At 44.9% G+C, this 12,528-nt stretch overlaps 1 protein-coding gene across 7 annotated transcripts in view; it reads right to left on the bottom strand.

Moving 5' to 3' along the window:
- KIF2A (kinesin family member 2A) overlaps positions 1 to 9,766 on the bottom strand; it is an 83,649-nt gene extending 73,883 nt beyond the window's left edge. For 2 of the 7 annotated variants that reach the window (XM_034773327.1, XM_034773333.1), the window contains exon 1: positions 8,768 to 8,831. In XM_034773327.1, coding sequence (XP_034629218.1) covers positions 8,768 to 8,831 — 64 coding nt within the window. Of the gene's footprint in view, positions 1 to 8,501; positions 8,523 to 8,767; positions 8,966 to 9,746 lie in introns of those variants that run through there. The other 5 variants (XM_034773331.1, XM_034773328.1, XM_034773329.1 and 2 more) reach the window with 5 other exon arrangements.
- Positions 9,767 to 12,528: the final 2,762 nt, after the last annotated feature.

Genomic DNA, 12,528 nt, shown 5'->3' with positions numbered 1-12,528 from the left:
TCTCTAAGGAAGAAGAATTCTATTTTTGACTTTCAAGAGCTATTTATAATCAGTGTAGAAAAGCAGCATAAATACCAGGAAAGGCTGCAAGTTACATCTTTAATTTTAAAGCCAATGTACAGCACAGTAAAAAACTAATGCTTTTTAAAGTTTGAATTACACAGGATATGCCATGAACAAGTAACAACACTGTTTGTCATGTCGTCTGCAGGGACTGAACCCAGAATGGCTGAATCTAAGAACAAGACCCTTTACTACTCAAGCTAAAGGGTCATGTCCATTAGCTCAGATGCAGTAGCAAACTCAAAGCTCTTTGTTCTCCAGCTAATGGCTAGACCACATAAAGATACATTGTGTCAGCATGGATTACCCAGGGATAAGGTAACTGAGTCAAGTTATTTGTTAGCACATTTGAGCAGTCTTAAAACCAACCAGGCCTGGTTTACATTTAAAAATTTGACCAACCTAAACTAAAACATTCAGGGATGTGAATTTTTCCCCACCCCGGACTACCCAGTTAAGCCATCCTAATCCCTAGTGTAGACATAGTTAGGTCAATGGTAGCATTCTTCCATTGATCTAGCTACCGCCACTCAGAGAGGCAGATTAACTACGGAAACAGAACAACCCCTTCCACTGTTGTAGGAAGCGTCTATACTATGGCTCTATAAAGGTACAGCTAGCTACAGCTGCACCACTCTAGTGCCCAAAGCATAAATAAGGCCTTGATCACAAAACATATCTGTCATCAAAGAGGAGAGCGAAAGTGTGCTCTTACTTCAAGTTAGCCACAAGGATCTACAAAACAGCAGGATGACCCAAACTTAACGCAATTATATAGGGTCATATTGGACTTTCATCCTTAATATGAAGTTCCCAATGATATCAGTAGAAGTTGCACATATAAAGAATATGATACAGGAGATCTTGACAAATTAAGGCCAGCAGCACTCTTTCAAGGAGGAGCAATATCAAAATTCTGCAAAATCTAAGGTTTTATTTTAAAAAAAATTAAGTTTACAGCACTTATTGTTACAAAGATTACTCTCAGGTAATGTTTTTAAGGTTAACAAGTGTAGTGATGTCGCTATAAGTCTAGGAACTGCCACACAAGATCAGACCCGTAGTCCATGTAGTCCAGTACCCGGTCTCTAAAAATGATCAGGATCAGCTGCTTCAGAGAAAAGTACAATAAACCCTGCAATAGGCAGTTGCAGAATAATATGCCCATAGGGAAAGCTTCTTCCTAAATTTCATCAGTTAAAGACCGGCTTATGTACTGCAGCCAGTGGTTTATATTCCTTCCACCACTCTTGGGGGGGGGGGGTTGTGTTTTATTCATTCTTAGTATAACACTCAATATTTCTTCCATCCATGTCAACATTCAATTGTTTTTTTTAATCCTACAAAGCGCTTTGCCTCAATGATATCTTGTGGCAATGAGTTTCACAAGCTAAATTGTGTATTGCTTATTCTCTTTTATCTGTTTTAAATTAGCCGTCTTTCGATATCACGGAATGTCCTCTTGTTCTTGTATTATGAAAAAAGGTGAATGAAGTGCTTGATCCACCTTCCCCATATCATTCATAGATTCCAAGACCAGAAGGGACCGTTCTCATCTTGTCTGACCTCCTGCATAACACAGGCCAGAAAACTTCCCCAAAATAATTCCTAGAGAATACCTGTTAGAAAAAAATCCAATCTTGATTTTAAAATCGTCACTGATAGACACTTCACTACAACTCTTGGCAATTTGTTCCAATCATGAATTACCCTCACTGTAAAAAAATGCCTTATTTCCAGTCTGAATTTGTCTAGTTTCAACTTCAAACCATTGTATCATATTGTATTTTCTCTGCTAGATTAAAGAGCCCATAAGAGCGATCCCTTGGGTACAGCGAATCAGGGTGAGTGCCCTGGGCCCTGCACTTTGGGAGTCCCCATGCTTCAATAAAACCACGAGGAGGTAGGCGGGGAGGTGAGGCAGGCGCAGAGCGGGGTGAGGAGGTGAACGGGGAGGCGAGCGGCAGGTGGGCCGGGGCAGGAGGGGGGCGAGAAGCCCCCTACCAGAACCTCCCCCTCCTCATATTACCTACTGCCTGCCAGCAGGCCCCGCCAATCAGCGCCTCCCCCTCCCTCTCAGCACTTCCCGCCTGCCATGGTTCAGATGTTTTGCAACGTCAGGAGGCGCTGGGGAGGGAGGGGAGAGAAGCGAGGGTGCAGTGCATTCGGGGGAGGGGGACAGAACTGGGCAGGGCAGGAAGAGGTGGGGTGAATGGGGGAAGGGGGCAGAGCCTGGGGGGGACCCTCCAGCCAATTAGAAACTCACTGCTTATGTCCCAGGCCCCGCTCCCCCTTTAGGGACGGCCCCGGAGCCCATTATCAAATATTTGTTCCCCATGTAGATATTTACAGAGTAACCAATTCACCCCTTAGCCTTCTCTTTGTTAAGCTAAATAGACTCAAAGACCTCAATCTATCACTACAAGGCAAGTTTTCTAATCTTTCAGATGTTTTCATGACTCTTCTCTGAACCCTCTGCAATTTATCATCCTTCTTGAACTGTGGGCATCATAACGGGACACAGTATTCCAGCAGAAGTAACACCAGTGCCAAATACAGAGGAAAAGTAACCCCTCTGCTCCTCCCTGAGATTCCCCTGTTTACACATCCCAGGATCACATTAGCTCATAAGAACACAGGAACGGCCATACTGAGTCAGACCAAAAGTCCATCTAGCCCAGTATCCTGTCTTCCGACAGTAGCCAATGCCAGGTGCCCCAGGGGGAATGAACAGAAGAAGTAATCATCAAATGATCCTTCCCTGGATGTTTTGGTGACAATTTCAGACTGGGAGCTCAAATTCAGCTGCTTATCCACCATGACACCCAGATCTTTTTCCAGAGTCCCTGCATCTCTCTTTAAATATATCAGAGGGATAAATACCAGGGAGGGAGAGGAATTATTCCAGCTCAGTACTAATGTGGACACGAGAACGAATGGATATAAACTGGCCGTAGGGAAGTTTAGGCTTGAAATTAGATGAAGGTTTCTGACCGTCAGAGGGGTGAAATATTGGAACAGCCTTCCGAGGGAAACGGTGGGGGCGGAGGACCTGTCTGGTTTTAAGATTAAGCTAGATAAGTTTATGGAGGGAATGGTTTAATGGGATAACATGATTTTAGTCAAAGGAACAGCGTGCCATGGCAGGTAAATAGTATAATGGCTAATAAGGGTCAGGCTGGAGAATCTTGCCTACGTGCTCGGGGTTTTACTGATCGCCATATTTGGGGTCGGGAAGGAATTTTCCTCCAGGGTAGATTGGCAGAGGCCCTGGAGGTTTTTCGCCTTCCTCCGCACATGGGGCAGGGATCGCTAGCTGGAGGATTCTCTGCTAATTGAAGTCTCTAAACCACAGGATTTGGGGATTTCAACAGCAGAGTCAAGGGAAAGGGTAGGGACGGCTTTGTGGCCTGCATCATGCGGGAGGTCAGACCAGATGATCAAAATGGTCCCTTCTGACCTTAAAGTCTATGAGTCATCCGAGGATAGAATCCCCCTTCCTGTAATTATGGCCTACATTCTTGGTTCCTAGATGTATACATTTAGCCATATTCAAACACATTGTTAAACTGTGCCCAGTTTACCAAGTGATCCAGATCACTCTGAATCAATCCTCTTCATTATTTACCACTCCCCAATTTTTGGGTCATCTGCAAACATTATCAGTGAGGATTTTGTTTTTTCTTCCAGGTCATGAATAAAAATGTTAAACAAAGTAGGGCTAAGAAGTGATCCATGCAGGACCCTGCTAGAAACACACCCATTTAATGACAATTCCCTGTTTACAGTTACATTTTGAGATCTATCAGTTAGCCAGTTTTTAATCTATTTAATGTGTGCTTTGTTAATTTTATATTGTTCTAGTTTTTTAATCAAAATGTTGTGCAGTACCAAGTCAAATACCTTACACAAGTCTCAGTATATCACGTCAACACTATTACCTTTATCAAACTTGTAATCTCATAGTTTGACAGGATCTATTTTCCATAAACCCAGGTTAATTTGTATTGATTACATTACCCTCCTTTAATATGCATTAACCTAGTCTCGCATCAGCCGCTCTATTAGCTTGCCTGGGATCAATGTCAGGTTGATGGGCCTACAATTATCGGGTCAACCCGTTTACTCTTTTTATAAACTGGCACAACATTAGTTGTCTTCCAGTCTTAAACTTCCCTAGTGCCCCAAGACTTATTGAAAATCACCATTAACGGTTCAGCAACCTCCTTAGCCAGCTCATTATTGTGTCACCTCTTATTCATCCCCTAAGATAAACACTCCCAGTCTTTACATTCTCTTCATCTTAAAGTTTTCCTATGCTTTTATTCATCCTTCCCACCCACCTGTGAGGCCTCTCTATTTCTATTAAATCATTTTTGAGGTAGTGAGCAGTGAAAACAGAGTATTTCATGTGGATGAAAAACACCAATTTGTACAATGGTTTTATAATAGTTTAATAATTTTAGTGTTCTTTCCCATACTATTCCAAGCCTGCAGAGACACAGCTCCAGTACTATTTGGGCAAGGAGGGAAAAAAGCAGGGTGAAGAAGCTGCTGCTCTGTGAGTTAGACTGGGCAGGGAGCACCGTGGGGAGGGGAGAGGGATTCCAGCCACCCCAGCAAAGGGATGCAGGGCATGGGGTAAGATTTGTCTGTCTCACCAAAAGATTGTACTTGTAGAAGGAAAGCCAACATAAGATGATTTATTATGGAGAAGAGTTAGCATAAATTGATTTACTGAGAGTGGCTATCATTAGCTGTATTATTGTGTGAGTGAAATGGAAGCAACATTAATTGATTTGGTATAGTTTGTGTGTGTGTGTGTATGTATATATATATACACATACACATATATATATATATATATATAAAATTTATTTATTTATTTTAGTGGTGGGCAGCTATTACTCAAGTGTATTACTCAAGCAGGAAACAGGCGATGTTTGGACCCCAGCAACATGGTACATGCTGGAGACCAGGAAACACGGGCACAGCCTGTGGCACTGGTATATTTTGGACTGGTGAGTAGGTTTAGTCCATAGGACTGAGGTAATGGGAACGTTGTTCAAACTGAGCAGATAAGGCACATAAAATTCAAACTAAGTTAAGTTATTCATGCGATTGAGGTTTTGCTTCCGAACGGAACTGTTACTTATCAAGGGGGTTAACAGATGCTCTTTTCCAGCTACATGTTCATTATTTTGAAACATGAACACTAAATTTAAATATAATAAATGCTTTAAGTAACTGAATTAGTTGGCTGGTTACTGCTGTTCCATTCTAAATGAAGGGAACTAGTTATTCTCTACAATTGATATCAAGATGGCATTTGTACCAATACTCATCTGAAGAAACCAACATTTCCCTGCGAAAGCTACTATAACATCTCTTCTTGGAAATACTGAGTTTCTTCCAAAAGCTGTCATGATATTTTGGCTACTGATTCTAATAATATATTTTATTTCTATTATACTTATTTTCCATTTGCATCATACAGGAGGAGACCACGGTTGGAACTTTAAATCCTAATCACAATGAAAAACACAATAATTCATCATACTGGAGTATTCTGATACACTTGAGAGCAAGGGCATTATTCCATCATTATACTTATTTTTTGTTGCAATATGCAAGACCATCAAGTGCTGTACAAGAATCAAAATCAAGTTATTTTATAGAAAGTTTATAATTATTGTAAGGAAAAGCAAATTGTGGACTTTAAAAAAAAGAGGGGGGCTTAAAGTGTTATAATTTCAATGCAGCTCTGTGCACAGAGAAACATTTAAAATAACTGGTGGACAAACTGGAGACTCCGCCTACCCTTTGGTGTCACTCTAGAAACTGATCAAAACTTTGTTGTCTGATCCTAAAGAATATTCAGGTAAACAAACAGATAAACAGCTACTTGATTTTGAGAGATCATACTTACCACTCAAATTAATGTTTTGTTTTAGAAAGGGTATGCGTTCACTCAGAGTTAGCCTGGACTCTTACCTGAGCGTTGCCCTAACCCAGGGGTGGGCAAACGTTTTGGCCCAAGGGCCACATCAGCGTTGCGAAACTGTATGGAGGGCTGGGTAGGGAAGGCTGTGTCTCCCTAAACAGCCTGGCCCCCACACCCTATCCACCCCTTCCCACCCCCGACTGCCCCCTCAAATCCCCAACCCATACAACCCCCCGCTCCTTGTCCCCTGACTGCCCCTAACCTCCCCCTGGGATCTCCCACCACCTATCCAACCCCCCTTGCTCCCTGTCCCCTGACTACCCCGATCCTTATCCACACCCGGCCCCCTGACAGTCCCCCCGGGACTCCCATGCCTATCCAACGCCCCCCCCCGCTCCCTGTCCCCTGACTGCCCCCCAAAACCTCCACCCCATCCAACCACCCCCTGCTCCCTGTCCCCTGACTGCCCCAGGACCCCCTGGCCCTTATCCAACCCCCCCCCCCTTACCATGCTGCTTAGAGCAGCTGGAGCACACAGCCCCACCGCCCAGCTGGAGCCAGCCATGCCACCCATGCTGCCCGGCAGGAGCGGCGGGCCACAACTCTGGTGGCGCAGAGAGCTGAGGCTGGGGGGGAGCAGAAAACAGGGGGGGAGGGGGCTGGATAAGGGGGCAGTAGCTGTAATTGGGGATTGTGGGGGGGGGCGCTAGCCTCCCCATCTGGGAGCTCAGGGGCCGGGCAGGACGATCCCGCAGGACGGATGTGGCCCACGGGCTGTAGTTTGTCCACCTCTGCCCTAACCTTTCACTCAGGCAGCTAATCTGCTCCTTTTGCAGCAAAGCATAGGTCAAACAATGCTGACAGTCCTCTAGTGCCTTCCCACAGTTCCCCCATGTGCCCAAAAGGACAGTTTTTCCCCAATTCATGAGAAAACATGAGATGTGCCCCAGAAATTCTAGTGGCACACAAGGGTGTGCAGCACCAGTGAGGACACATAATTTGGGTATAGATTCACAGCATGGCTGCTCACACCCTGTTGGGCTAACCCAGGTGCAGATCACCCATGTTTTTTCTGTGTATATGAAGAAATACCCAAAATGTTTTACAGAAATCAAATACTTTTATTGGAATACATGTAATCATTACACATTTTGCTGCATCACTTAAACTAATTAATAATATGGGTATTATTTACAAGACTTAACTGTTCTCATTTCTGGTATCGAAAGTGACCAGAAGTAGTCAGGAAAACAATTATTGTATGAGGCAAATTTTTTCAAATGTAAGCAAGACACACAATCCCCAATTACAGCTACTGAAAGCTCACAGAACTCTCAGTGAAATCATCTGACAAGCACAATGAAGTATAAAAAAATAAAACAGTATCTATAAAGAAATCTGCAATAGGTTAACACACAATCAATGAAAAGCCTATCCGGTTATTTGTGTCACACACAAGTCATAATTCGCAAACTGAGATGTTATGTATAATGAGTGATGGCAGTCTTAATGACATAACAAAAATGCAGTGTTTAAGAACATTCAATCTAGAGAGTGGGAAGGTAAGGTAGTTAACAGCACATCCTCATGCAGTTTATATGCTGCCTCATGCTCTAGCCATACTCTAGTTTCAGCACCCTGGATCTCCAGGTTTTTCTCAGCTGCTGCACAAGCATCTGAACTTCCCCAGAATGGTTCTGAATATTCACACTACTGGAGAATAAACTGACTTTCCAGAGACAATCCCAACATGACCCCACCCCACAGAACTTCCGTTCTTAACTGGGTTTGGGGATGTGCTGACGTATCCCCATTCAAATGACAAAGCTGAAGGTATGAGAGGCCTGCCCATTGATTCAGCAACCAAAATCCCCATCCAGCCTCTGCCCATAAGCCTCCATCCAGACAAAATACCCATCACACAAGGGATATCACCCCAAAACCCAGTCACTCGTCTCCTAACTTCATGCGTATCTCCAGAAACCACTGCACAAGCTACTGAGCAGGCAGAAAGGGAAACATTGGATCAGCAACAGAGAGGTCCAAATACAGAGCGGTGTATTTACATTGCAAAGAGGTACAGAATAGCCAAAAGAGCATCAGGTTTTTTGTTAAATAATGATGGAGGGAGGGAGTGTCCCAAGCCATCTCTGGCGCTGTACATTGCCGTCTACTGCAAGTACAGCTAATCACAGCTTGTGTTTCAGTGTGACTGAGAAGTTATTGCCGTACATGACAAAACCCATCATCACCCTTCTGCTCCTTCCCCCCAGCCCATCTCTCAACCTCCCCCCGCCCCAACTTCCCTCTTTGGATTTTTACCCCAAACCAGATCGTCTCCCCTCCCCCCAGTTACCCACCGCCTCCCCCAATCAGACCTTGCCCATTTTCATTTCTGCCTTCCCTTCCCCTCTCCCAATCAACCCATATCCCCCTAACTCATTCCCTCCCCCCCTTGCTCAGCCACCCCCCGAGTCAGACCATCTCCCCTTACCAGCCCCTCCCCTCCTCCCAGCATTGCAGCAGCCTCCCTGTCTCCAGCGACGGCGGCTGCCGTCCGTGTCCTCGCGCCGCCCCCCCCCCCCAACGCACCCGGGAAACGACAGCAACGTTCCCTAACAACCGCAGCAAACAGCAGGCCCGGCCCGGCCCCTCCCCGGGCCCCGGCGCACAATGGGCCCCGCGCGCAGCCCCCTGCCTCGCGGGGGAGGTGGCGGGGGCCGGGGGCTGCGGCTGCTCAGCCTCCTCCCCTTCGCTCACCATCGCTGCGCTTGATCTCCACATAGATCCCGATCTGGATCTTGCCGAAGTTGGCCGCTGCCATCGCTTCATGGGGCAGCCGGGGTCCGAGGCGCTGCCGGGCGGACGCGCAGGGGGCGGGGAGGGCACAGGGCAGCGGCAGCGGCTCCGGGGGAGGGGAGAAAAGGCGCCGGCCGGATACAACAGGCGCTGGGAGCCGCTGCGCCTGCGCACTGCACGGAGGCGTCACTCGGCGGGACCGGCTTAAGGGGTGGGAGGGGACAGTGGCACCTCCGACTTGGCCTCCGCCTGCCGCCTCCTCCCCCGGCAGGAGAGGGCGCTCGGCCCGGGGACCTGGCCGGGCCTCGCCGCCTCCCCTGCCCCTCGGGAGCTCTGCCCGGGGGCGCTCGCGGGGATGCGGCGGTGAGCGCGCCCATGGCCCTGCTTACGGCAAAGCGCCGCTGGCACCCGCCCCGCCATGTGATTCCGCCTCCCGTGACTGCTGCCCCGGCTGAGCTCCCGCGTGTCGCGCCCCGGCACCGCCGCCCTGTGCTAACCCGCCTCCCGCGCTAATCCCACAGCCACCCTGTTAAAAGCCACCTCGCACTGATCAACCTTCCCAGCCCACGGTGATACCCCGACCATGGCGGCAAAGGCTGCCCGCTAAAAGCAGCGCTTTGCTCTTATCCTTTCCTTCCCCCAGCTCAGCATTCCCCTGTTCAAAACCTGCCTCTCGCAGTAATTCGCTATCCGCAACTCAAGTCCGTCCTGTTAAAACCACAGCTCAGGTTTATCTTCACCCCCAGGCAAGGCCGCTGTGAGCAAACCCATGCCCTGGATTTATGCCTCCACCTCCTCCTGTCCCCAGCTTCACAAACTCACCACCTCCTCTATACCCACACAGGACTCAGCCACACTGGGCAAAGCTACCCTATTAAAACCCTGCTTTATCTTCTCTTGTGACAACTTCTCTGGTCTTATTGGAAAACCACCTCCTTACCAAATGCACCACCTCACATTGATTTATCCCCAGCTGCCAGCAATTCCTCCAGCCAGGCCAAAGCCATTTTGTTAACAATGTACATCCTGCTAGCTTCAGCTCACAAATGACTCCCCTAACCTGTTAAAACAATCCTGTTAAAAACACTTCATAGTCATCCTTTTCTCATGATGACTTCCCTGCTTCAGGTGAGTCACCCTGTTAAAAATTGTACCTTAAGTTTATCCCTCAGGACATCTCCAGACCATGCCAAAGCCCACTATTTAAAATTGGTATTCACATTTATTCCTCCTCCATCCCACCCCCTGTGATGTCCCCCACTGGAGCAAAGTATCTCAGTAAAAATTGGCACTCTTCCTCCCCACCCCCCAACACAGAGACACAATGACTTCCTCTCCAGTAAAGTCAGTCCATTAAAAATCTACACCTCACTTTTAGCGCCTCTCTATCACCCCAGCAAAGTCACTGTTAAACATCAGCACCTCAACTTTATTTCCCCCGCATAAACTTTGACAGCCCCCCCCATTCTGACATAGCCAACCCATTAGCAATCCACTCCGCAGATTTAACTCCCTCCCTATCCCCCGAAGAAGCCTCCCCGATTCTGTCAAAGGAGATGTAAAAACTGGCACCTCCAATTTATTCCGACTACACAACTCCCTAAGCCTAGCAAAGTGTCTCACTAAAATTTAGTACCTCATCGTTCTTTCCATCAGTGAGTCATCTCTAGCACTATTTTAAACATGTATATTAGTGCTTTTCACGTGGAATTTTAAAGCACTTTACAAAGGTGGTAAGTACCTTCCCCATTTTACAGATGAGGAAAATTAGGCAGAGATTAAGTGATTTGCTCAAGATCACACATTGGGCCAGAAGCAGTGCTAGGCCAAAAACTCAGGTTGCTGTTGCCCTGCCCTCTATTCTAAATACTTGACTATGCTGCTGAAGATCTTTATACATCATTGAGAAACTAAAGATAACAAACCAATTTTTTCCTTTGATGTGGAGGAATATTCATACAGGAATGTTCCACATTTGTATGTATGTAAATAGGTAACTAATAGGTAAGGTGCCAATAGATTAGGCCCAAGAATATGTAGCACAGTTCCTGAGCTTCATAGGATCAATAAAACTCATTGTGTGCTGCAGAGAGCATCCTCTAGCTGCTTGCTACATCAGTGCTTAAGCAGTATAACCACCCTTTAAAGGTGACCTGCAAATTTAAAAATGGGAGGCTTTTATGCCTCTTTATTCTGTTGAAAGGTCAGAGATTCTTCCACCCTCCAACCCCAAAAAGGTTTGTTTCTCTGCTTGTTTTTTACATGAGAAGTGTAGGTTTTATTCATCCTGTTTCTATTCATGGAAGACACTCCCAACTGGAGATACTGTAGTATTATATTAGATAGAGTTGCCATCAAAATTATCAAGAGGAATGAACTTATAAAACTGCTAACAATACTTTAGTATTTTTGTTTTTGTTAATACCTATATAACTCAAACACCTGACAAACTGTTGGGGGGAAATATCTCTTGTTAAGGATTCAACATTTTTCCCCTTTAGTTAACAATTAAGAAAGTACCCACTCCAGTTCTTTGATTTTCTAAGGAGATCACCACTAACAAAGAAGTCAAGACTTGATATTCCTAATATATATTAGAGTAGAAAGTGTGAATTAACAAATCTTTCAAGCCTTCATCAAACTTCATAAAGAAGGATTTTTTTCTTTTGTACACTATCTTTAAATCTGATATTGCAGCACTTCTGTTATGCTGTTTATATTTTGTAAAGTACTTCAAGATGAAGTACTGCTGAAAAGGATCTGGGAGTTATAATACATCACAGATTGAATATGAGCCAACACTATGATATAATTGCAAAAAAAGGCTAATATTCTGGGTGTAGTAATAAGAGTATTGTATGTAAGACATAGGAGATAGCTTCTGGTGACACTTCAGCTGGAATACAGTGTCCAGTTCTGGACACCACACTTCAGGAAAAATGTGAACAAATTGGACAGCATTCAGAAGAGAGCAAAACAAATGAAAAAAAGGTTTAGAAAACCTGACCTATGAGGAAAGGTTAAAAAAACTGACCATATTTAGTCTTGAGAAAAGAAGATTGAGGCAAGACTGGATAACAATCTTCAAATATGTTAAGGGCTTTTATAATGAGGATGGAGATCAATTGTTCTCCAGGTCCACTGAAGGTAGGACAAGAAGTAATAAGATCAATCTGCAGTAAGGGAGATTTAGTTTAGATATTAGGAAAAACTTTCTAACTATTAAGCACTGTTAAGCCCTGGAATAGGCTTCCAAGGAGGTTTTGGAATGCCCTTCAGTGAAGGTTTTAAAGAACAGGTTAGACAAACAACTGTCAGGGATGGTGGAAATATACTTGGTCCTGCCTCAATGCATGGGACTGGACTAGATGATCTATAGAAATCCCTTCCAGCCCTACATTTCTATGATTCCATGCTATATAAAAATAATACAGTGTTATTTAAACTCTTTTTTTCAATAAGGTTGATAGAAATAATGCTTTCAGGTTTAAATACCCATTTCTTAATCTCAGTTTGATAGTGAGATAGTCAATTTGTGGTCAAATGGACAAAACATGTTTAGATGTTTTGAACTGAATATAAATAGAAAAATGAAAATTTGTGAATTTATGATGCTTTTTCTCAAATAATTAAAAAGCAGCTTTGTTTTCAAAACCCAAACAAGGCATAATATTAATTCTCATTCAGAACCAATTGTTTTGCCTATTAATTTTAAGAAATGT

Source organism: Trachemys scripta, chromosome 6 (assembly GCF_013100865.1).
Source record: "Trachemys scripta elegans isolate TJP31775 chromosome 6, CAS_Tse_1.0, whole genome shotgun sequence".
Taxonomy (NCBI): Eukaryota; Metazoa; Chordata; order Testudines; family Emydidae; genus Trachemys; species Trachemys scripta.
This window is presented reverse-complemented; position numbering and strand designations above follow the sequence as displayed.